Source organism: Melozone crissalis, unplaced genomic scaffold (genome assembly GCF_028551555.1).
Source record: "Melozone crissalis strain CALT ecotype California unplaced genomic scaffold, PUWL_Pcris_2 ptg000006l_1, whole genome shotgun sequence".
Lineage (NCBI taxonomy): Eukaryota > Metazoa > Chordata > Aves > Passeriformes > Passerellidae > Melozone > Melozone crissalis.
In genome coordinates, this window is record NW_026535784.1 from 51,818,396 (window position 1) to 51,843,851 (window position 25,456).

Below are 25,456 nucleotides of genomic sequence, written 5' to 3' on the forward strand. Positions count from 1 at the left end.
CTCCATCAGTCCACTTAAGAGGATTTCTAAATGCTCAAAATATTTATAACTGAAAGAGGGAAAATGGGCTGATTACTTCCAAGCCAAGCTCAATGTTACAAGTCACAATCAGCAAGAAGCTGGTCACTGCTCCATCTGTCCAAGAGAAAAACATGAAGAAAAAACCAGAATCCACAACAAAAATTCTGCCACCAGAAAAGGCCATGAGAAACAGCATCCATAGGGTCTGGGTTGAAAGGAACTATGATGAAACTTCCATCCCAGACAGTAAGCTCTGAGCTGTAGTGGTTAAAATGAACCAAGGGCCTATGACAGATCAGGTCTGCTGTATTTGGAGGACACAGTCCCATGACAGTGGGCATCACATCACCCTGAAGGCAGCTGTGGTCAATAAAGGGTGTGACTTGAGGCATCCACTATTTTATTCTCAAGCAGTTGAAATGTCCAGGTAGGAATTGGCATTCTGCATGGAGACCATGGCTTATATTTGAGAGAAATAGGCACAAACACTGCAGAAGCAGCCCCTGGTGAGCTAATTGCTTTGCAAGAAAAATCTATGGTATGAGAACCTGTTGGAGAACCTCCAGACTAAAATCCAATTGGGCTGATAGATTATGTTCATCTGATTAAACACAGAGGCTGCATACTCAGTAAGTGGCCCAAAAGGAGAAATTCTGCTCTTCTGGCAGGACATTCTAGCTGGTCTAGCATTTCCTTTTAGTGCCTCTGGCCCTGGAGTATGAATATGTCCCAGATCACTTCATGCTACCTAACCCTTCTAGGAATTCTCAGTCAATTACACCTGAATTTTAAAGCTCTCTACTCTGCCCTAACTAACCCATAGGGCTTTAAGGAACAGAATGGGCATTACCAGTGAAAAAGCTACTTGTGGCTCAAGGGTGCTCAGCATGGCAACATTTCTTTTTATCAAAGCAGTGCAATGGCAGAATATATAACCACAAATATGGTGATGCCACAACCTAGCACCCCTGGGCTTATGGAGATCCCTTAAAATATGAGGTCTTCCACAACATATTGCTTAAGTACATTAAAAACTGCAAGCCTAGGTTAAGAAAGGCCAGCTAAGTAAACTGATCTTTAAAGCTTCTGTGTTTACAAAGCTGGAGTCAAGCACAATGAGACATAGCAAAGGAGAATGGCCAGTCCTGCTACTGCTCCCTCAAAATCTCCCCATGTTCTAGTCCAAGTGGAATGAAGGAATCAGGCAAATTGCTGAGGCAGGAGCAGAGCCACACAACCCTCCTGACACCCCAAGATGTCTGCTGCTCAGCCAAAATCCCACAGGGTAAACAAGGCTGTAGCATCTGCTAAGAACATTTCCTCCTTTCCAGGTGAAAACCAAAACAGCAGCAGAACAGGTAAGATTGTGGGGACACTGGAGAAAAGAGAACAAGCAGTGGAAAGAGCAAGAAGGAATTTATTGCTGATAGGAAAGAATTACTTGCAATATTGGAACATCTCTCTACAAAGGAGGAAAAACAGGGGAGAGAAATATCACCAGACTGGCCTTTATATTTGTTTAACAAAACAAAAAACAAAACAAACAATCAGAGATGATTGAACTAACAGTGTTTTCAAATCCCATTTTGGATAGATGAGAGAGAAAGGCTCATGAGCTCGGACTTCTGCCCAGAGTAATGGTGTATTCAGGGAAACAAAAGAGCCATTAGCCTAGTCCAGTCCTATACTCCTAATGTAAGAGTTTGTGTAGACATTAAAATGAAATTGTAAGCACAGACCTGGTCCAGAATTATATTGCTGGCTTCTTTTAAGTTGTATTGGACTGAGTACACACAAAGAAAAGGTGTTTGCTATTCTGCATTTTAAATTGCTGGATTAGAACAGAGACTACACTGCTTTATCTTGCTAAATTCTACATGTTCCTTCAAGATGTAAAACACAATGGTGTGATTTTAAGGATGTTGGGAAATCGTGGATGCAAGACTAGAACTTGCTGAAAAGAGATTATAAGGGTGATGATATATCAGTAGCAAAGATTACAACAAGATTTTATTTGCCCAAGTGTTAAGTAGATGTGCTATTGCATATCAGAATTTTACTTCAAACTAAAGGTCTGTATGGAAACTAGGAAAATGTGAATCTGGAGAGACTTCAAAGAGAGAACTTGATGACATCAGGGGTATTTACACTGACAGCAGCATTATGGAATTCACAGTATTTTTAAATTAAGGACATGGCTCACTAATTGCCAGTCCTGTGAGCTTACATATTCTAATTTAAATTTTACATTCTGACATAAACTATGAATCCCAAATATAGACAGCCTGGTCTTTTCTTTGGAACTTGCTACTCAAATACATAAATTATGGCAATTAAATTTGATATGATTTTATTTTATTAAAAATAACTGTTTGAAGAGTTCAAGCCAGCCAGTTCAGCACAGTCAATGGCAAATGATAAAACATTTCAAATTACTTGTATTACCTTTAAGGAACACAGTAATTTTCAAGAGCCAAACAGAACAAATGATTAGTTAGCTTTTCTACTAATATGCAGTATGTAGCTGTCTGATGATTTGCTCTCTCATTATGCCATTAATGGAATCAGCTAATAAAACACAAATGAAAAGCCCAAATATTTTGGACAGTCACCAAAGTCCCACGGTGGCTTTATTTCCCAAAATAAAGACTTGACTCCTCGCATGACAGTGACAGCAGACACGACAAACTGAGAGAAAGCAGTTTCTAATTGGTTTAATGTGGCCAGCCCCAAACCCTCAGCATTTTAGCTCCTTCCTCCTGTCTGCTTTTAAGGTTTTCCATGCAAGTAACTTGGGGAACATAAAAAGAACAGCAGAGGCAGGGCATACTTGATACCACTCCAGAAGATGAAGAGATCTGCTGCTGGAGCAGTGCACTTGTTTAAACCCAGGGAGGTGGGGAGAGAGGCCAGCAATGAAGGATGTGTACCAATTACTGCTTCCACACAGAACCCCATGGAGAGCAATAGTGCAAGGATCCCATTCATTTTGTTGGGATTCATTTATTTCCAAATGTTAAAAGTTACTGCAGCACATAACGTAGGCACAGTAATAACATCACTAGGGTACACTGGCCATTGTAGTTTGGATCATTGTGAAAGAATTTTTTATTGGGAAAAAAAAAAAGCTAAAGCCTGAAAAGTGGGTGGAAGGACACCAGTATTTAAAGAGATGTGTTGTATAATGTCTGCCACTGAAACCTTTGAAACAGGAAAATCAAATACTCTTTAAATTAAGATATGAATGCTGTTATAAAGTTTCAACATGGAATTTAATGGACTGGGGGAGGAAAGCATTCTGACAAAGCACTGCTACAGCAAAATACTGGAAAACTTTAAAGTGTACAAGCAGACCTGCTGAAGTCAGAGGGGCAAGATTTGAAGGTAAAAACATGCCCATGCTTAAATATTCTTCTTTTTATGTGTTGAGTATCTGCTAATCATCTTTATAAAAAACTCTGAATAAAGTTTCAGAGAACCCTTTCAAATTTCTTGTCAATTTAAAATCCTCTCCCACCTTAAACTAGGACTTAGAGAATTGAATCTAGGAAAAAAAAATCAAGATTTGTTCTAAGTTTTAGATTTACATTTGGAGATTTGTGTTATGCTTTATTTCATAAAATACATAACAAAAGATCTTTCTGGCAAGCAATGGCACAGAATTGGGCATGAAGTGGTCTTGAAAAGGTCACCCACACCAGTATTTCTCAATCTCTTTAAATCTAAAGCTCCCCTGAGCCTTTCTAAAAAAAAAAACCTGAATGGCTGTTTTGGGCAGTGTCACCATAATTCATCTCTGGCCCACTCCAAACCAGGTCTAAACTTCAAACATCTGTAAATTTGCCCCCAGTTTGCATCTTGCTGCTTGTTTTTATTCAGATTACATTTCTTGCCACTGCTTATGACATCCTATGGTCCACTGATAGAGATACACAAATTTAGTCCATCTTACTGCTTCATATGAGACCAGCCATACCTGACAGGCAGCTGTTTGTACATTTCCCCAGTGGCAGAGATGCCACAATCTCTCCAGCCAACCTATCCTAGAGGTATAAACACCTCAGCTGGGGAAAGATTTTCCTAATACTAACTTAAACCTTACAGTGATAAACCTTACAATCTTTTTGCTTTTTGTCCTAATGACAATGAGTTTATGATTATTTACTCTAATCTCCATTCTCCAGGAAACTGTGCTAAGGCACATGGGAAACAAAGAAGTGGTTGGTGACAGCCAATGTGGCTTCACCAGGGGCAAGTCTTGCCTGACAAATTTGGTGGCTTTTCATGATGGAAGTAAAGCACAGGGGCAAGCAGACTTGTGCCAAGCATTTGACACTGTCACATGCGACACCCTTGTCCCGAGACTGGAGGGATGTGGATATGATGGATGGACTTCAGCAGGTTTCCCATGAAACTGGAGGTATGCAGATTGACACCAAGCAAGAAGAGGAACAATAAACATTGGCAAGCAAAAATTAATGTTCATTTAGAAGATCAATATTCAATAAGAATAAATGCCAAATTCTAAAAGTCTATATATCTATCTACTGCTTCTTTCCTAGCCACAAGGCCTGTCAGAGAAGAAAATTAGATTGTTTTGACATAATTTGGTCTCGAAAAATCTGTGTTGGCTGTTAAAATTGGCATATACAATTTGAGATGTCAAAAGATTTAGATCATTGGAAAGGTAGGGCAAATAATTGAAGCTCTGATGGGCCTAACAAGACTGTTGTAATAAAGAAATCACTCAAAGGAACTTCATTCAGCAGAGCTGAACCATCAGAACTGCAACTAATACTCAGCCAACTTGCTAAAAGAGAATTACTTCTACTCTAAATTTATGCACTCTGTATAGAGGAAAGCATGAACCAAATGTATGTAACACAACATAAATCTCAGAAGAAAAGAAATTCCCTTCCTTCTGACACTGCTCTTCCTGCGTAGCAAACTTGGTGACTGGCAGTACATTTTAATTCAAATATGCACACATACAAAATTACAGATACATCTTGTTCCCCCAGCGACTTTATAACATGTTGCTAGGTAACAGTGCATACAAGTCAGGTTTCAAGACCTTTAGTAAGTCACCATAAAATAACTGCATAGGCCTTTTGCATGAATAATGTACATTTGTATCCTTTCTCTGATGCCAATAGAGCAGACACTGAAAACATGACCGTCTGCCAGACTGTGAGCAGCTTCCCATCAACTGCTACATGAAAAGCCACACACTAAATTGTTGCATGTTCTCTCAGCTTTCAGGCTTTCCCCCACTCTCCTGCACTCTGCTCTCATTCCTGCTCCATGCAGCCATCAGGAGCAGCACCCTCCCCTCACATCCCCCTCTTCGTGCACAGCAACCCGGATTCAGGATCCACATCGGCACAACAACATGTGTGGGACAGCTGTTGGACAGTGTCAGATGGATTGCATATCAAGCCCAAATCTGAAACTCAACTCAAGAAATGTACAAGAAAATCCAAACAGACTCACCCTGCCCACTCTTTGTTAGTCAGAACAATCATTTATATCAACAGATTATTTAATATTTTTTTCAGAGGGAGGTCCTGTGTCTTCTTCCAACCAACACAGCAAGTCATTTGTGCCACCCCAATTCACCTCCTGCTTGCCCTCAGCTGTTTTCTCCTTTCCTGGCTGGCTCCATGAAGCCTCAGTCTTGATATCTTGTATGAACCCATTCTACTCTATTCCTCACAGAACTGTGATCCCAGAAGTATAAAGATTTGGGAAGATGAGGAAAGAAAGATTTTCCTAACAAATGGCTGTAGTTTCACCAAGACTGGTGAAACTAAGACAGAACTAATTCCTTCGTTTATCTGACAATAAAATTTACTCAAATACAACTTACTTTCCATTTGAAGGAGAAAGTTGACTAATTATTTTCTGTTGTAAAGGTTTTCTTCTCTCTCCAAAGCCTAAAATGTCCCACGGGGACCAAGACCTCCTTGTGAAACAGAAGTTCCTTGACTGACATTTTTCCTGACTTCTTTCTCTTCAAAAAATTCAAGGCCAATTTCAAAAACATTTGGCTTAGAACACCTCCCCAGCATATCAACTGTTCTGAATTATTCAGTCAAATCAATAAAAGAGCACATGAAATATAACAGATCCACCCTAAACACATCCTACACTTTAGTCTAACACATGAATATCATTCTTACAGCAATATTCTGACAGTGAAAAAGCATGAAACACATGTATAAAACAACAATAATAATAATTTTTAAATTAATCTCTAGGACTACTGTTCTTTTAAAAGTGTTAGCAACAAAACACAAAAGCAGTAACATTCACACTGCCCATACATTTACTACATAGGCCTCAAATACAACTTGGAAAGGAAGGTGACCAATACTTTACTGGTCCTTTTTAACAGGAGGGTAAAGGCAGAAAACTTAAAAACTGAAATTTTGAACATGCTGGGCACTTGGGTAACCCTCAGTGATTTCAAACTGGAATGTCAGCATGCCTGGAAAATGCATCACAAGAGATTTGCCAAGGTAAATGCTAATGAACATGAAAGCCTGGCTAAACAGTTCTCACTCCTAATCCCAGCAATTAAACAGCAAAACTCCTCTCTCTTCTCACTGTTTCCCCTCTGCCCTTCACCATACACCTCTGCTACCAAAAGAAACAAGAAATTTTAAGTCAAGAAGCTACAATGTTTTGCTCCTAGCAATTCCTTGACTTAATAAAACCAAGACAAAGTGTCTCCTAGCCCATGAAAGAGCAGCCAGTGCTGCTGCTCAATTACCTGACAGCTTCATTAGAAAATCTGATGCCATCTTGACAGAGATGTCTTGGCTGAATAGTGCTGATGCTGTATTGGCCACGAAGTCAGAGGAGTCTTTCAGCTTTGTGTTGTTTGGGGCTCTGTCAACAGTGCTAAGAGCAAAAGGTGCAGCTGGGGTGCCAGTGTCATCCTTGGGCTCTTCTTTCACCAGCAAAGGTGGAACGCCCCCAGCAGGCTGCCCAGCCACATCGGGGGTTTTGGACACAGATGCTGATCCGGGGAGCTCAGGCCCTGCTCCTTCCCTCTGTGCTGCCGGGCAGGAGTCACTGTTCAGCTGTGGGGACCCCTTCACCTCAGTGTCTGGCATTTCCTCCTTCACTTTAGACTCTGTCCTGAGGAAATGCTGGTGGCAGCGCATGTGGAGCTTCAGGCTGAAGTGGCGGGAGGAGGTAAAAGGGCACAGCTGGCATTGGAAGGTCTCACCCCTGTCTTGGTGCTGATGAACCTGGGTCAAGGGGGGAAAGACAACAGCTTGTATTAAGCCAGGCAGATTAATAGAATTGCAGAAATCTCGATTCTGTTTCTCACACTGTTTGAAAAAAAAAAAGGAGAAAATATTAACTAATGAGTGAACTCTTCATTCTGAGCACTGGGAAAGTGGTCAGACCCCAAGAACAGTAGGATTCTTTCACACAAGTCAAAGAACTTAAGCATCCGACTCAAGTGAAGACAACAAAAAAAAATCAGGAACATCTGTTTCTGTAGCTTGGAAATGATGATGTCTGCTTTGGATCAAACAGTCCTTACAATCAGATCCTGATGACCTGTCAGTGCATAAAGACTTCCAAGCTATAACTAATAGCTTTCTTGATTAAAAAACAAACATCACTCTGTGCAACCTAACTAATAAAAATTGTTCAGAACAACTCAGCTAAAAAAAAACCCAACCAACACAGCAATGTCCATCATTGATTTATGTACCATTAGAGTAAAAACACAGCACCTGGCAATACCAAGGAGCTATTGAAACAGTTTGCTGCAAATTAATTCTACCAGAAAATAAACAGCTCTTTTATGATACAATAGAAACATAAGAGATGGTGTCTGCCATTTATTGTAGTTTATCAGTCAATTAAGGATCACAGTTAATCTTACTGGCCTCATATTTGGACTGCAGGCTCTTTGTCATGGAGCCTGCATGCTCCAGTGTGTGTGCAATGCCTGCCATCCCCAGGCTCCATCCCGATTACCTTTAGAGAGAACTCCATCCATCCATGCACAATGGCTCACATATTATAGGAACAGATACACTCATTAAACTATATAAGCTACAGACATATAATTATACAATTTCTTGCTTCATACAGTACTCATTAAACAGAAGGAGCAACTGAGCCCAGCATAACAGCAGCAAGGCTGTTGAAAAATCTTTTTGCTATGGCTTCACAAATAAATTTTAAATCCTGACAGCAGCACTCCTGCAGGCTATTCCCTGCAAAAAGGCTGGCAAATACATATATTTGTTCCTTACTAATGGATGAACATGTGATCAGGACACACTGGCACCAGCTGAGCTCCACACATTCGCTTTCACTTGTGACTCAAGTTGGTTGGAAACATTTCAGTGAGACAGATTTTTGTTGGAAAATGGCAATTTGTTGAATGCAAAATATTTCACCTGAAACATGGAGAGGTTTGATGAACTCTTGGCAAACAAGGTGTGATTCCCTTTCTACTGAGTAGGCACTCTTCCTTTCCCTGCTCCCTGGGCTTGGCTCAGAGGAGACCAGCTGTGCCAGGGATCTAAGGTTTGCTGCTACAGTCTGGGAGTCCAAAAGCCCTGAGGGCTGCAGATCTACACAAGGGAGCTTGGAAAACCTAGCTTTAGCTAAGGCTTTCATCACTTTCCAGTCTCCTGCAGAGCTGAGATCCAGATCCTGAGGGTCCTGGTGCAGACACCTGGTGCTCCAGGGTAACAGCAGCATTTCCCAAACAAGGCTCTGTCAGAATTCAGGCTGGAGCTGCACATAGTGCTAGACTTGGCCTGATTAATTTCCAATATTGTAAGAGGAACTCAGTCACAAGCTCAGATTCAGGATTTCCAGTTCTACACAAGCCCTCAACTCAGGTCTGCTGAAATGTGAAGCTGGGGAATGTATCTCTTTTTTTTTAAAAAACAAGTACTTTTTGCATTCAGTGAAGACACATTTCACCAGTGCTGCATAACTTTTCATTCAGTGGTTCTTTGGTGGCTCTGGAGGTCCTAGACAGATAGCAAGAGAGAATTTCTCTTGGCCAGAATGACATTCTCAGCACTAAGCATGACATTTACAGACAAAGCAATTCTGCAATCCTATAATTGCACCTGATAAAGACAAGAAGAAAAGAAAAAAGAAAGAAGCTGGTTCTAACCTAACACATATTTAAAGCAACCTTGCAGAAGAATAGCAGCACAATAAATGCTAAATATTAGCAGGTTACAATGAAAATGCCAGCCAGATTGCCTGTGTACACTGGTGGAAGCAGGATGGTCTGTGAGCACAGCAGTGTGTGAGCACTCTCCACAGAGAACACCGAGATGTGCTCAGGGCAGTAAGCACCCTCACCATGGCAACTTTATCTCTTACACCCACAGATTCTGTGTGCCAGGGCTTCTCTCCAGGGTCCCCTTCAATCAGCATTTCCCTGCCTGTGTGTTTAACCACATCTTCCAGAGTTCCTTATCACAAGCATCGATCCCATGCCTTCAGAAGGCTGTCCCTGCAGCAGGCAGGTGACAGAGCCTGGGTGGGAGCCCACCTCCTCTCCCCAGGACTAGGGCATGCCACCTCTGCAATATCTTTTGAGAACGGATGAAAATAAGAGCCATTGATTCATTTGAATTTTTTTTTCTCCTGCTCGAAAACAGTGACTTCATCACCAATGGATTTCTCATAAAATAAAGAGCATTTCTAACTCACAGCCAAGGAATGACAGAGTTCAAACCCAAGTATTTTGAGTATTGAAAGGAAAAATTTTAGACCAAGAAAAAAAATAAGCCAAAGATATAGCCTCCCAATATCCAGAGTCCATTCCCACCAGAAGATTTTAACTTTTATTTTCAAAATTAAATAAAATTAATTTAAAATTTTGAACACTAAAGCTAAGGTAAAATCCCACTAAAGGAAAATCTATCCCTTATTTTCTCATTCAGCAGCAGCTAAAAGAGCCAAGAATTGCCATTCTTTGCCATTTGGGGGAAAGAGTCAAGGCAGCAACTACTTGCTGCAGAAAGAAAAACAAGAAACCCTGTAGAGCTACACAGAAAGCCACAGGGGAGATTCAGGCCATGCAATATTAGAGTCCAAAAAGCTGCCTGCTCCCTCCATGAGGCAGAGAATGGCTCTTACACTGTGCTAATGCTACCCAAACCATCAGATGTCTTCTTTAGACTCCAACAGGCTCTCCCTGCAAGAACCACAGGCAGGAGGAGACAAGAGTGCAGCTGGCAGGTTTTCCCCAAAGTGCCAGCCTGAGCCCAGCTGCTGCCAGATTTGGATCTCTCTGAATTACACTGCAACAAACCACAGCGCACAACCTGCTCATACACAATGCTTCTTTCAAAATCCCATAAAACTGCTGTTTGACTTATGCCAGAACCACTTAAGGGCTTCTGGCTTCAGATTTTATTTCCTTTAACCAGGGATGTTCTCCTTGACTGGGCAAAGGACTTGTATCCTCTTGATTCTGACCGTGCAGCCTGCCCAGTCTCAAATGATATTTTGTGATTCTGCAGTTTTTCAGTGTGTGCTTGCTATGACGCAGTGATTTTCAACAGAATTACAGTGTCCTTACAAACTTTAGGCTTTGTTTGAGGACTTGGGCACAAGTTATCTCTTGGTCAAAATTTTAAATTTTCGTTTCTCTCCGTTTCTTTTGCTGCCTCCTCATTCTCAGATTACAAGAAAGAAAAAAAGAGGCCATTCAGTTCATCTTCTCCATCAAGCATTGTTCTGATCACACCTCTCTCACCCTCCTGGCAGTCCCATTCTTTTCAGCTCCTTTCTTCAAAGGCAGTCCTTTCTTGCCATCCCACTAATAATTTTCACTACCAGCTTTTAAAATCCCTTATATTTCTCATGTCTTTTCTAATGCAGCGACCAGAAGTGGCAGCATACCATATGCTAATAGTAACATTGCTACATTTTCAGTGTTATTTCTGTTTTATTCTCCAGACACTCAAATATCTAATGTGCTTTTTAACCACTGCTGTGCATGCCAAGAAAAGGTTTTCACTGAACTGTCTATAACAATATCCAGATATTTTTCCTGAGCAGTTACAGTTCATTATATCCAACAGGCAGGTGCATTATTAGACTCTGGTTTCCAAGGTACAGTACCTTCTATTTGTCAACAATAACTTCACTTGCCCCCTTGTTTATCAGGCAGCCAGCCTCCTTTTGTTCCCTTTCAAGCTTTGCCTTTTTTAATCTCAATTCATGCACATAAGGTTGCACCATCTATAATTCTCTTACCGACAGTCATCACTCTGTGTAGATCATATTTGCTAAAATATGCACAATTTCACTTTTAGTAATGGAACACCCCTCTGTTAGCCTTTTGTCATGCTTAAAATTGCTAATTCCTTCCTACCCTTTGTTTTACTGTCTCTTGGTGAATTTCTAATTTGCCATAGTACATCACATTGCTTAATTTATTTGGCAGCTTCTCTGTGAGAAGCTTTGCCAAAGGCTTTTTTATAGACCAAATAAATTTCAACTGATTTTAAAGTCCATGATTTTCCTGACATGCTCAAACCATCTTAGAAGAGGAACACATTATTTTCTTTTACAGAAACCACGTCCCCATCGTATCACATAATTTGTATCAATGTGTTGCTTTTTTTGTTACTTTTCTTGTTTTGTTTTGGTTTTTTTTTGTGGACATTGTGACTTTCCTGGTATCATAAGCCACTTCTTAAGTCATCTTTTCATACTTACAAGCAATATCCCTGCTGATTTACCAGCCATACAGATGTACCACAGTTACCAATACATCTGATCCCTCCCAACAGCGTAAAACAGGAGTAGGGGTGAGGAAAAGGGTGACACAGGCACATCCTGCAATTTTGTGGTACTGCTGAGGTTGATCTTTTCCCTTCCCCTTCCCTAAAGCCAGGTAATGCTTTGCACAGACTCCACTTTCTGGTTATGAGACACAGGCATTTCACGTTTCTTCTGTGGGATTATTTTTAAAATTAAGCGCACTTTCCATTTTAACATCTAGCATGTGCCCTCTGCATTTTCATTTCATGCTCTTTTCCAACAATTCCCTCATTTTAAAAATATTGCATTTTCAAAAGTTTAGTGCTGTGTTGCTAGTTTTGATCTGATCCTTCCCCTCAAGACATATGTTATTTATATAGTATTTTCTTTTTTAAAGTATTTCCCTTGCTTTGCTTGAAAACAAGGGGGGGTGGGGGGAAGGCCTCTCTGCAGTGCTGGACTGGATTAGGTATTAAAAAAAATATTTTTGAAAAGATTTAAGGTCCTGTCTTATCCTTGTTTCATATGCGAAAAGAGAGATTAAAAGGGAGATACTTGAAGTCATTTGTGGTGCCTGTCTGAGACTCTGGGCACAGATTTTGTGTGTTGAAAAGTTGTGCAAGTTTGCATTAGCTCCACTCAGCTGCTGGGGAGGTCACGGAATCACAGGTGCCTCCCATGGCTCTTCAAGTTTAACTTAAAAATAAACAAAACCCTCTCCCATAAGGCACATTCAACCTCCCTCTCCCAAGAGGTGAAGATGCTTTGAAAAGAACCAGTCCTATACTTCACCAAAATGGATCAGGAAAGCTTTTACAGTTATCTGGCACTAGCTGAGGAAGAAAGAAGAAAAAGCAAATCAGCAAGGGGACCTGAACACCTGGCCCCATTCCTCAGGACCTTTCCTGATTCCTGCTGTGATATCATAAATAGGCTCCCTAACTGCAAGGCTGACTATAACCCTCTTTGTATCAGACAAGAACATCAATCTGGATCTCACTGGGATGGTTGCTCTTCACAAGCAGGAAAATCCTGTGGTTGAGCATCACATGACCTGCCTACCACTGCACTGAACCTTCCTGCTAAGCCTCACCTTCCCTTCCCTCATTTTCTATCAAACCCTCATGTTTCACCACATGTTCACAATGCCAAACTTCTTTTCCACTGCTACAACAGATAGCTCACCCATTCCTGCCTTATGCCTATATAGCAGCACAAGGAACATTTCTAGATATTGTTTTTGGCCATATGCTCCTCTTCCTCACTCCCCTTCCAAGTGCTCAGCTAATATCCTGTTGCTTTCTTGGAACATATCTGCATGATCTCACAGCCTATCTGTCCACCAATTGCTGAGGAAGATATGTGCATGATCCAAAGGCACCAATTGGCCAAAGTCTGACTGATGCTTATGGTATTGCTCCGAGGAAAATGTAATTCCCACCAGGAAAAGCAGAAAAGCCTGACTACATCTTGCTGAATTGCACCACAACTTTCCATTGCTTTCTGCAGAAGTACATAGGATACTGTCTCAAGAAGAAAACATATTCCAAATGAACATATATTTTGAAAAACAGAGAGAAGGACTCAAGAATAATATTTGCTGCCTGCTTGGACAAGACACCTCTCTCAGTTACCCATTCATTTTGTCCAGCTTAATCTTCAGTTCAGTGCTCTCAGCATCCCTGGAAACCATGCTGTGATACCAGAATCAGCTCCCAGCTTACTGGGAACAAGAGTCCAAACTTGTGGCTATGCATGCACTACAATTTGCCTCCAAAAAAAACCTAATAAAATTCTGCACTGCATCTATTTTTGGATTTTTATAAGGTGCCTGTCACTGTGGAGTCTAAACACAATATACCAATTATAGTTAACACTCTGTGCCTTAAAAGGCAGGCTACTCAGCCCCCCTTGTTTGTTGTGTGTCTGTGTGGAAACTTTCCTTCTGTTTCCCTTCTTGCTCCTTTCACTTCCTCGCCTCCAGTTGTGAGATGGCCCTGGCAAAGTGCCCTTAGTGGGAGAAAGCTTCATCCACGTGGTGGGTAGCACATGCAGATCTGAATATGGGTCAGGGCTGCAACCATTCCAGCTCTCTATTAAGATTTCCTCCATAGCAGGGGGCAGGACACCAAAAATGTTGGCAATGTTGAGTTCTGGGTCAGTCACTTAGACATGTTACAATTATCATAATAAAATTACATATAAATATAAATATATATATATATGTAATATACATATGTAAAATATATATGTGTATATATATATATAATAGTTGTGAGTCATTAGCCTAAAGACACAGTAAGGAAGGCCCATATGGATACACACAGACCACTCATGGAAATGAAATCTCCAAATAACCAGTTTCAGTGGAGAATGCCTACAAGAACCTAGAAAAAAAAAAAGGTGGTTCAAGCTCATGGCTATGTTGCCTAGGAGGACACAAAAGCAAAATAATCAGATTTTGAGGACTGCAGCTGAACAAAACACATTTTGCCTCTTATCCTTATCAATAGAGAAAAAACCTATGAAAACCAAAGAACAGCATAAACAAAGATTTTAAGGTGATGTACCTGCCCCTGGAAAAAAGCTTGGTTTGTTACAGCATCCTGGAATAAAAGTTGCCTTGTAATGAACGACAAACACCAGCCCAGTACCTTTGTTCTGAGTGGCCTTTTTGGTTTTGAAAAATCTGCCTTCACCTGTAGGCACAGCTGACACATGGGGAGAAATGGGTGGAGAAGCAGAAGCAGCTCTACCTTCATGGGCTGCCTGCCAAAAAGGAGATGAAGCCAGGTAGCTCCCAAAGGATACTAAGGCAATGAGAAAACCAACACATCCAGCTGGCATAACCAGAACACTGCATCCTAAGTAGCTCCCAGCTGTACTGTACCATTTCTGGTGTGTCTCCAGTCCATTTTGAATGCTGCTGGCTTATATATGTTGCAGTTTTTATAATATCATGTACATATAGATTTAAAGGCAGCACTGTTTATAATGAGAAAAGAAATCTCATTTTTTAAAACTTTTAATCTTGTTATCAATTTATACTTCCACCAAAAGGAATATAAGTTATGCCTGACACTTTTGAGCACAAGACTAACATGCCCCCTCCTCATTCACCTGCTTCAGTTTTGATGTGATAGAAATTAGTTTTAATGGCTTAGTCAGTTAAGAAAAGTGTATGAAACTGTTTGAAACTAAGGTAAAATATTATCTCTCAGATTGTTGTGATTCTTTGCATCTGTCTGAAGACCAAAAAACAAATGCAAAAACCTGGTTTTATAAGACAATTGCTTTCACCTCAAATAAGGACAGCTCTGCCAGCAAAGATGCCCAAGTCCATCATGGCATTTATGAGTGGACTGCAGTGATGGAGGAGACTTCAGATCAGGCCTCCACAGTGAGGCTGAAGGTGGCTGTAACCTCTTGCATTGAGTCAAACAGGCCTGACTCTGACCTCAGGGGTTTCTGACTGAGCATTATCCAGTCATAGTCACAATATCACCAAATAATTAACACTACATGCTACATGATTGTACAATGAAGTCTGTTTTAAGCAGATGCAGGCTCAGTTACTGAAAGCATTAATGCTAGGAGGGGAGCAGAAACAGGCACAAGGGCCTCAGGAAGGCATCACTTTGAGAACAGACAGAGGCAGTGAAAAAGTCCCTGATTTTGTCCAACATCCTACCTGTGACCTCCTGCAGAAATCACCATGCCAAAAAGGAAGGGATAGAGCCTCAACCTTTAAACAACATTTTGTGCCAGTAAGGCAGAAAAATGCAGAGAACAATTATTTCTGCAGGGAACAATAGGGATGTCCTTTACAAAGCAGGGGACAACAACAGGTCCTTGCCAGGGAGTAGTGAGCTTCCAGGTGATGCACACTTCTGTGCAGGCTGTCAACAAACAAACAAAAACCCCCACACTTTCTTTCCATGCTGTGTTCCCATCCTATCTATTCATCCTCTGCTTAGGTTGGCCATCTGTGCCCTCTAGTCAACATGGAACAGCAAGTCCTAAAAGAGAGAGCCATAAGCACTGAGCTGACTTGATAAGGATTAGCATGATACACTGAGGATGCAAGGGGAATACTGCACTGATCTACAGTAGAAATGTTAAGGAATGAGCCTTCAGACTATAGGGGGATGATTTAAGACCTAGCAACAACTTAAACCATAGGAAGATCTAATGTTGTGACAAGAGGAATCAGAATAATTTACACAGAAGGGAACAGCTTCTTGAGTGTAAGCAAGGCCATACACTTGTCCAGTAAGCTCAGATTCTGCAATAGCATATTTGAAACCTGAACAGGCATTTCTGTCCCCCCTCACACCAGTCTGATCCCCTGTTACACACATTCATCTAAAACAGACAAAATGGTAACTATAATAAAACATTTCACTATTATTATAAAACTCAACTGCATTAACAAGGGAAATGTTTTCACTTCAGCTTATCAATCAAAGGGCTAAGAGGACAGGTTCCATTTCAACTTCCTCAAGAATATTCTACAGCTTGCAACACTCAGCACTTTGTGTTGCACCCATGTAGTACTTCAGCTAAGCAGACAATCAGTTTCTTCTTTTTTTCATATTTTTCTGTATCAACACAGATGTTGCTTCCTTTAGAAGGTCATTTTCAGCTTAAGCCCAAAACTCAGGCTGAGTTAAAAACACATTTTAAACTTGAAAACAAAATATTACAGTGTGATCTGTCATTCATTTGGCTTGGATGATTCACTTCTGAAATGCCCACAGTTAAAAGCTACAGCAAGAAAAAAGTTAAAACTGCAGGCCTGCCTGTAGAAAGTGATGGAGAGATCCCTGCTAGAGCTGGCCAAGTTGGTTTGCCCACTTACAGCGAGCCACTGGCATGCAGGGTTATTATCATGCACTGGCATCCTGGGAGTAGCACTGATAGGATTGTGTGGTGTCACATCCCAACCAGCATCCCTGCTCCTGGTGCTTCCAGCTCTGGAACTGAATCAGCCACACACAGCTTGTGCTGTACCCAACTGACATAACCCAAGGCAGTTTCCACACTGCATAAAATGGAAAGGCAAGCAATGGAATGAAAGTTATTTCTTTCTTTTTACGGCCTCTTTAGTTAAGTACAGGCATCGTTTGTAGCACAACAAGGGAAATTTTGTTCTTGCAAATGCAAATGAAATAGCTTTGTTATACTCTCAGTTTTTGACTGATGATTTGGGTATTTTGATTGTCAGTAAAGGTTTCCCTTACCTTCATGTGTGATTTGAGATTGTCCTTGCGTGCACAGCGGAAAGGACAGAGAGGGCACTGGTGGCTCTTCAAACCTGTGTGAATCACCATGTGCCGTTTCCAGTAACTCTTCCTCTTGATAACCAAACCACAGATGGGACACTGGAAAGGTTTTCCCCCTTCTTCTTCTGAGGCTTAGCAGGAAGAAAAAGAGAGGATCCTTTACAGCCACTTGCCAAATACTTTCCCCTTGTAAACATACTCAAGATATCATTTCTCAATGATTTCTCAAGTTTCATCTGTAAAGAGACATTGGTTAAACAACAGCAGGTACCAGAAGTTTCCATTTCCCCCTGCATATACCACTTCCCCTGGTTCTAGTTATTATCCCTCTGAGAAAGGTCACCATAATTTATAAAGGTTAATGCTCCAAACTTCCTTTCACTAATCAGTAGAGGATGCTCCTCTCTCTCACCTGGGTCCTAATGTTCCTTATAATTGAACTGCACCAAGATGAATGCCTCTCATAATCATCACTTTTCAGCTTCATTTCCTATCAAAGGCTGGTTGTAGCAGAGTATGGGAAATATGCATAACTGTTAAAAAAATGATCCATTTCCACATGTGATGGTTAGCCAGCAGGAAAGCAGGATATAAAGCATGGAAGAACCCACAATTTAACTGAAAAGCATGCTGGTATTGCATGGCTGATATATTTAACACCAGAACTGAAAGACTTTGGAAGTCCTGCTGCTGAAATTGTTTAGTTATGGCTCAAGCAGATACTGCTGCAGCACCAGCCATCAAAGGTCTTCAGGTCATAGGTTTCCTTCTGCTCCTCTAATTGCCAGGGCTTTAAATCTACTGCCTTCCTAAATGTCTGCACTTTGCTTTACTGCCCAATTCACCTAAAAAAAGGATTTGGTGGCTTTGATCAAGAAAATATGGTTAGACTTCCAAGTGCAGAACCATCACAAGGTTGAAGGAGAGAGAAATTCCTTGCTGCTGACCTTGCACAACTAATCCTCCATCCATCCTCTCACAACAATTTCCTCTCATTATTATAAAGGAAGGCCTACTATTACAGTGGAACTGGATGTCCTTTTCCTTACTGTAAAAGACAAAACTGTTTTCAAATATCCAGAGCTCAGCAATGTGCATCTTGCTATTCAAATATTCTCTCAGACTATTTAATCTCATTACTATCACTGATAAGAATCTAGCAAACATCAAATTCCCTTGATGAGGAACTAAGTGATAAAAACCTCCAGAAAGATCTGTCTCATCCCAAAGTACAATTCTTGCAATTAAGTAGGAAACAAACCCACTATAATTCAACTGATTAGGCAATCATTATGTAAGTACAGAAAGGGACACAATGTCAAAGCATGTACTATTGCAAGTTCAGAAATTCTCCTTGTAAAATATTCTATCACACTTAAAATATCAAATTGTTTCCTTCTCTGCCTCTCTAAAGAGTAGGCCAAAACCAATGTCATAACTGCTTATGTTTGTTTTAAAATATTTTTACTTTTTTCTTGACAACAGGCAGGAGAGAGACAAACCACAGAAAAAAAAAAATACATGGGTGGCTTTTTTACCTATGATGTCTTTTCCTTCTATCACATCTTTTCTTCAGCCCCTGGTTACCACCCAGAAGAGAAAAGTGTAACAAGATATTACCTGGTTTTGACTCCCTCAAAAATAAATCAGCAATCAAGATGAATCAAGGGTGATCTAGCACATTAAAAAATATGCAAACAAGTGGGATGAATGCATGTGACCTCACCAATAACAGAGACAATTAGTGTTACTCAGGAATTGTGCCAGTGTGCTCCAGAGCTGAACCATGTTAGCCCTATACTGTATGAAGCTCAGACTAAAAAGAAAATCAGGGGTTTCAGCTTTCCTTCATTTATATTGATGTCTATCTTACATCACAATAATACTCCAGTGAGGAGAGAATCAGCCAATGCTTCCCAAAGAAGTTTTGGGAACCAAATTCCAAGCATCACAGGCATTAAGTTACACCAAATAAGTATTCAGTCAGTAAAAGAAAGGTCTGTCACCCACACTCTTTCAAAACAATCAGAACTTAACAGATATTTCAGGCTTCCTTTTCAACTTCATCCCAAATGTGTAAGCAGTTTATAAAACTGGCAATAGTAACAGATTGATAGAAAAGTTCATCTCCTCTGTACCAATTTACTGTAATAAACATGCAGGTCATGATTAGGTTGACCAAACCTGATGTGCCATTTCAGAGGCAACCACACTCTGATAAGCCAAGGCTTTAGCTTCTTGCCTGAAATAATTCTGAGCAAATAGCTCAACGTGGTGGACAAAAGAGCAGCAGGCATGCTCTTGTTATTAACTTACTCCTCTTTAAATAGCCTCCATCCTTGCTGCTCCTTACTTACATCTAATTAATCTCACTGAGTATTGATCTCATAACCAAAGCTACACGTTGCTGGTGGGGAAGTGAATCAGATTTGTAACAGCAAAGCAAACTCATCAGTGTAAAAGTTCAATGTGTGAGTGTGGGGGAAAAGACCTCTCAAGCTATACCTACTGGGAAAAGATACTTCTGTCTGGGAACAAGACAAAAAAAGTCTCAAGGAACAACCAGACAGACACGACAAGATAAAGTGTTATATAATTATATACCTTTAAAAAAAAAAATTTAGTGCCATAAGGTTTTCTGAGCAAAAGGAATCAGGAATATGTAACATTTATTTTCATGGCAAATGTACACATTCAGCTGTTAGCTTACATTACTACAAGAAGGCTTAATCTAAATGAATGAAAACCTTAGGCCAGGCCCATGCCAAGAATAGTTTGCCACTTTAATTACCTTGGCAAAACACAGCAGTTAAGCATTTATAGAACACATGTATAACACAGAGCAAAAACTGGTACTGGCTGTTACTCATTGCATCCCTCTTCCTCCTCCTCCAAGGGAGGGATGAGCATTGCTGTCCATCCAATAGCTTCTAAGCTAGGAGTGTTGACCAAGAGCTGCACGGGACAGACTGGGCCTCAGGATACCCCTAAACAAAGAGGTTAGGGCAGAAAACCAGCAGGGCAATTACACAGCATGCATGTCAGGCTTCATGTCTGTACGCTGGCTTGCTACACCTGTGCAGCCAGGCTAGTATCCCTGATAAAACTCAGCCTGATAAAGCTGGAATATGCTAAACCCCTTTGTGCATCTCATGAAGATACCTGCATGCTTCCTTTTCCTCTGCAGCAGAACACTGACGACACCTGAAGCCATATATTCCACCAGAAATTTGAATCTGTGATGTGAACTTTTTATAGAAAGAGATGAAAGAAATTATTTTTCCTTATTTTGAAGATGGATCATTTAAATTCCCCAGCATGGCTTGCCAGCTCTTTAAAGCTTTTGTTACCCAGACAGTTTCTTCTTCTTCCCTATAACCCTGGTTCCTTGACTGTCAACAGCTGGAACTGATGGAGGAAAGTGAGACGTGTAAAATGCTTCTTGTTGAGCAAATTAGAGAAATGCAGTTTAGTTGGATTTTTTTTTTTTTTTTTGTTAACAACAAAGGATTGTAAAGAAAATTTAATGAAAAGTGGCAACACAATAATATACTCTGGTAAATTAGGGCAGAATAGTAAGCGATTACACAAAAGTCCATTTGTGACAAAGACAGCAGGAGGGAGAATTCTCCCTTGTCCAATATTTCAAAAGCACTAGTTTTGTACATGCTCACTGATACTGTGAGCTCCCTCACAGGGATTCTTTGATCTTCTCCATTAAATATTTTTGTGGACACATTCTAAACTTGGTAAGAGAGCAAAATACTATTGTATGGAATAAAAGGGGAAAGAAAATGTACCTAACTGTACACTCACACCTTTAAAATAGGGAAACATTTGTGACAGCTTGGTCTCAAAGCGGTACTTCAAAAAGCTTTTCTATTGTTCACCTAAAGTATCTATTTCTTATTTTCATAAGACATGGAATCAAACCAAATCCAGACCCACCGAAGAGATGTTATATAAGCCTATAGCAAAACAAATACATTCTATTTAGTGGTTCAAATTGTATCCATACCTGTACTGCTGGGTTTGGATGCTCTTCCCTTCGGGACTGGTAGTAACAGTAATTCCAAAGACTGCGGTGGAGTTGCTTTCTCTTGTTTCATCTCTGAAAGCTGCAGAGGATCCTCAGGAACCAGTGATTTCTTCTTCTCAGCCAAGAGGGTGCCTGCAGCCCTTGCAGCAACCTCCTTGAGAAGGGCAGCTGAAGAGGTCATGGAAGCCAGGGAAAGGAAAGAGCTGGCTGGAGGCGGGTGCTCCTGCCCAGGAGTCATGCTTCTCTCGCTCACTTTCTTAGATAAAGCTGCTAACGTGGAGCTGGCTGACTGAGAGCTAAAGGGTGAGGAAAAGGACTCGAATCGTATCGTGTCCTCAGTCCTGGAAAAAGATTTGTCCTGCAGAACGGCATTGGCTGCGGCTTTCAGCTTCAGGATAGCTGAATCAGGGGACAAACCACAGGTGGTGCTCGAGTTTGGCAACCACTTACCTTGATTCCATATAAAGTGACTGCCTGCATTGTATTGGTCACTTTGTTCCTGTTTCTCAGCAAGCTTTCTGGCAAGCACACTCAGCTGCTGGGCATGGTGGGCAGGTGGAGAGAAGGAGATGTTTGAGCCAAGATTGGCAGGGGACTCAACTCTGCCATTGACTGTAACAGCAGCATCCAGCTTGAGGGAGCCAGCCTCCAGGAGCCGCCTCAGGTTACTGCTCAGTGGCTTGTTTGGACCAGGAGGTTCCTCCTCACCCAGAGAGGACACATCTGGAGAAAGGTGCTCCTTGCTCTGCAGCGTGTCTCTCAGCGCCTCATTTTCAATGGACCCCAGCTCCGCTGCGTTGCTGCTCGGCGTTGCGCTTCCCAAAGAGGTGTCGGGGGAGGTGGACTGCTCTTGAATCCTGTCCTCAAGAGACAACTTAAAGTTCTCCTGGACTTCTCCATATGATGCTTCCGAAGGAGTTTCTGAAGAATTCCCAAACCAGCGTTCTTCCTCACTGAGCTCACCTTCCACTTCTTCCTGTCTGGTACCATCTGTGTGGAACCATGAACAACAGCATTATTCCCAAATCTGTGTGAAGCAGCTTCTTAGCATGAAGCATGCCTGACCTCTGCATGACCCTCCTAAACAGTCCCCTAACACACCCCCCTAAAATGCACAGGCTTGGAATCAGCCTGGATTCAGTGACCAGAAAAAAAACCTTTTCAAAATGAATAAATCTTTCTTAGAAGACTTAATGATGACAAACCTGTCATCTTTCAGTCTGCACAACTAAAGTGGCTAAAACTGCAACAAGACATATAAACATCATATATATCCATATATTGCAAACAATTCTTTATTGGCATAGTCTGTACATCCTGCCAAATATGATGAACTCACTGGTATAAGGCAGGGATTCAACAGATCAGAAATTACTGGATATTTCGGTGTTTGTACAGCCAGCACAGGTGTGCCTTTAAAGGCAGATCAGGTGTGCAGCTACTCAAATCTCAGACCAATCCTGCAGTGACCCCTATCTAAAATAAAATAAAATAAATTTGTACTAATAATTCACAATTCATTCCTGATTAGCTGCAATGACTAATACATGAATGCAGACTAAAGCTCCCATCTCTCCAACTACTTGGGAAAGGAGCATCATACACATAGTGTTGTCACATACAGACTCTAATCGCTCTTATTCATTTGTCACTGTTTAATAAAGTTCTAAAGATCATTCTAAACTGAACTTAGTTTAGCTGAAAAGAAAAAAAAGGAAAAGTCTTGGTTCCACTGCAGTTAAGTTACATTTTCTCCTTTCTGGTAACTGCAAAACACCTGAGTCTCTCCTGAGATCTGGCAGTGTTTAAAGTACTGTGACCCTGGATTGCTCCTCCTCCTGACAGGTATTCAAAGTCATGCAGATGTGACCAAGACACTTTTTTTTTTGGCAGATCTTCCTGCCCAATCAGAACACAGTAAAGAACAGCAGCAATGCTAGAAATAAATTCATATTATCTTCTCTTGCCAGATACATCTCACATTTCTTGCTTTTAAACACAATGTCCCAAGCTGCACAAGCATCTTTGTAATCACACTACAGCAAGACAAAAGTATTTAATATAACCCTCCACTGACATCCTGGAAATAAGCCTGCATCATGTGCATTGTGTCTATGATCATGTATTATTCCCAGATTCCAAATTTAATTCCAGCAAATTACAAAACTTGGAGAGAAGTTAATGAATAAAATTTAGATTTCTATTGTTGCTTTGATCCAAAGAATTTAAGGAGGAAAGCCTCAGACAAATGTATCATGAGTATAGAGATACAAATGCACACTCTGAAAGCAAAGTCTTCAGAGTTTTTTATGTTATATAGAATATGAGGCACAGTCTCTCACAAAAAGTTTCTTTTATTCAAAACCCTGTGGAAAAAAGTCACCAATATTTTAGAAGTTGGCAATAAACTCAGTTACCTTAGGTTTGTAATTCAAGCAGAAGAGGGTTAGCATATTCCCTTTTCAAAACAAGCAAAAGCCAAACAAATATCCTAGCTCTTAGCTAGAATTATTTTGCTATTGACAAAGTTAACAACACAGGCTCAGCAATAACATGTGCATAAAGGCCAAGTACCATGCACATTCAAATAAAGGAGAGAGATGCTAATCAGTTGAACCAGCACTTATGTAGGTTAAAGGAGAACTGAATGTATTCCCTCTTCACCCCATGAACATTAAAAAAGTAACTTGAGCATGTCTGTACAGCTGGGTGCACTCACATGAGAGATCCATTCACTCATCGCAGATGCAAACAAGTTTGGAAGCCAAAAAAGCATCTCACTGGCGCTTTGTCTGAACTCACTCACCAAGTGCAGGGCACATCCTCTGGGACACAGCCTGGAGCTCACCCCACTACACAGCTCTGCAGCCAGAGCTAGCCTGCTCCCTACGCTCATCTGTCTGGTGAAACAATCTCTCTCATCCCTGCAAACCCCACTCTCTCTGGCTCTGTACTTCCCATCCATTCATATCAAGGGAGAATTGCATTTCCCTTCATCCAGAAAGCCACTCAAACATTACAGTCTGAGGCATATTTAAGTGTAAATGGATCTAAGAAGAAGTGGACTTTTCTTTTAGGGAAATCTACAGCTTACTAACCCCCCAAACTTCTCTGTTCCTTACTGTGTTCCTCAACTTCTTTCTTTTTCCAGACATGCACATTCCCCATTGGTCTTGCCTACACAAAAGGGCAGCCACCACCATGTTATTGACAGGGAGCAGCAGGAGAGCAGCATTCTTCATTTAAAGGCTTGCTCCCAAGCTCAGGATTTCCCTCCTCTTTAGGTAACACACTGAGAGCTCCCTCTCCTGTTGCTAATCTACCTGTGACCACTCAAGGCCTCTCAAAGCTCCATGCCGTTTCTATAATAAAGGGCAAATTTTCCCTCCAGTCTCACTATCCCAAAAGCCAGCAGGATACTTTTTTTTCCACCAGTTCAGTTTCTTTCTGTAGCCAGAAATCAGACCTCTAACTGCTGACACTGTTCTAATTTTCCTCTTCTCAGTAATTCCCAGTTGCTGCAGCATCAAGCCCACTGTATTTGAGGACTGTAAGGTTAATGCTGAAAAAGCCAGCATCAGTGTCTTATCATGAGCTCAGTCAAGCCTCTTTTTAAACACCAGTGAATTGGTTTAGGAGCAGAACAGTGAAGCCTGGCAATTTCATTGCTGAGCAAAGTTGCCTTTCAAGGCCTTCAGGGCAGAATTTTAATTCACATTAACTTGTGAGCCTGTGAGTTTGAACAAGCTTGAGCACTCCAGGAGAAATCAACCCAACGACTTCTTTATGATTTCAAATTATGTAAAAGCTTCCCTCAGAATCCAAGGGGTTCATGGGTCACCCAGATCAGGTTTGTCTGAAGCAGGACCCAACCTCCACATGTCTGTCAAGAAATTTCAGCTGCATTTCACATCTGTGGCAGAAATCTGCATGACATGTTTTTCCTTTCTCTCACAACACAGTTATGGAGCTGTTCTCATCATGATTCAAGAGTCAAGACCTGTCATTACTGCTTCTTCCTGATTTCCAGAGCAATTCTGAAACCGCTTCCCAAACCCTTTGCCACTGGCAGAGGCCAGTTGGGAATTACAGACAGCCTGCATGTTTCAGGACTATCACATTGCACACCACCCAGGAGCCTCAAAAAAATATTTTCCACTCTTGTCAGCAATGACAAAAGGCACCAAAGTACTGCTGGGTGACTGCTGCCACTGCTGTAGCCCATGTATCCATCTCTGGCAAAGCCACAAATGTGTGCAGAAAGCACTGTTTGAAGAAGTGCCAGTTTCCCTCGCTCGCCAACTCATCTGCTTGCTTTCAAATACAGAGAAGT

The 25,456-nt window shown here is 41.1% G+C and overlaps 1 protein-coding gene across 2 annotated transcripts in view; it reads right to left on the bottom strand.

Annotated features, from left to right (window-relative positions):
* The window catches only part of ZNF827 (zinc finger protein 827), a 98,597-nt gene that overhangs the window by 52,307 nt on the left and 20,834 nt on the right, over positions 1-25,456 (bottom strand). For both annotated transcript variants that reach the window (XR_008484390.1, XM_054295650.1), the window contains exons 2-4: positions 21,103-22,113; positions 17,043-17,215; positions 6,797-7,280 (exon numbers count right to left, since the gene is read on the bottom strand). Coding sequence is in view for 1 of the 2 variants with exons in the window: in XM_054295650.1 (XP_054151625.1) it covers positions 6,797-7,280; positions 17,043-17,215; positions 21,103-22,113 (1,668 nt within the window). In the remaining variant the exon portion in view is untranslated. The remainder of the gene's footprint in view (positions 1-6,796; positions 7,281-17,042; positions 17,216-21,102; positions 22,114-25,456) is intronic.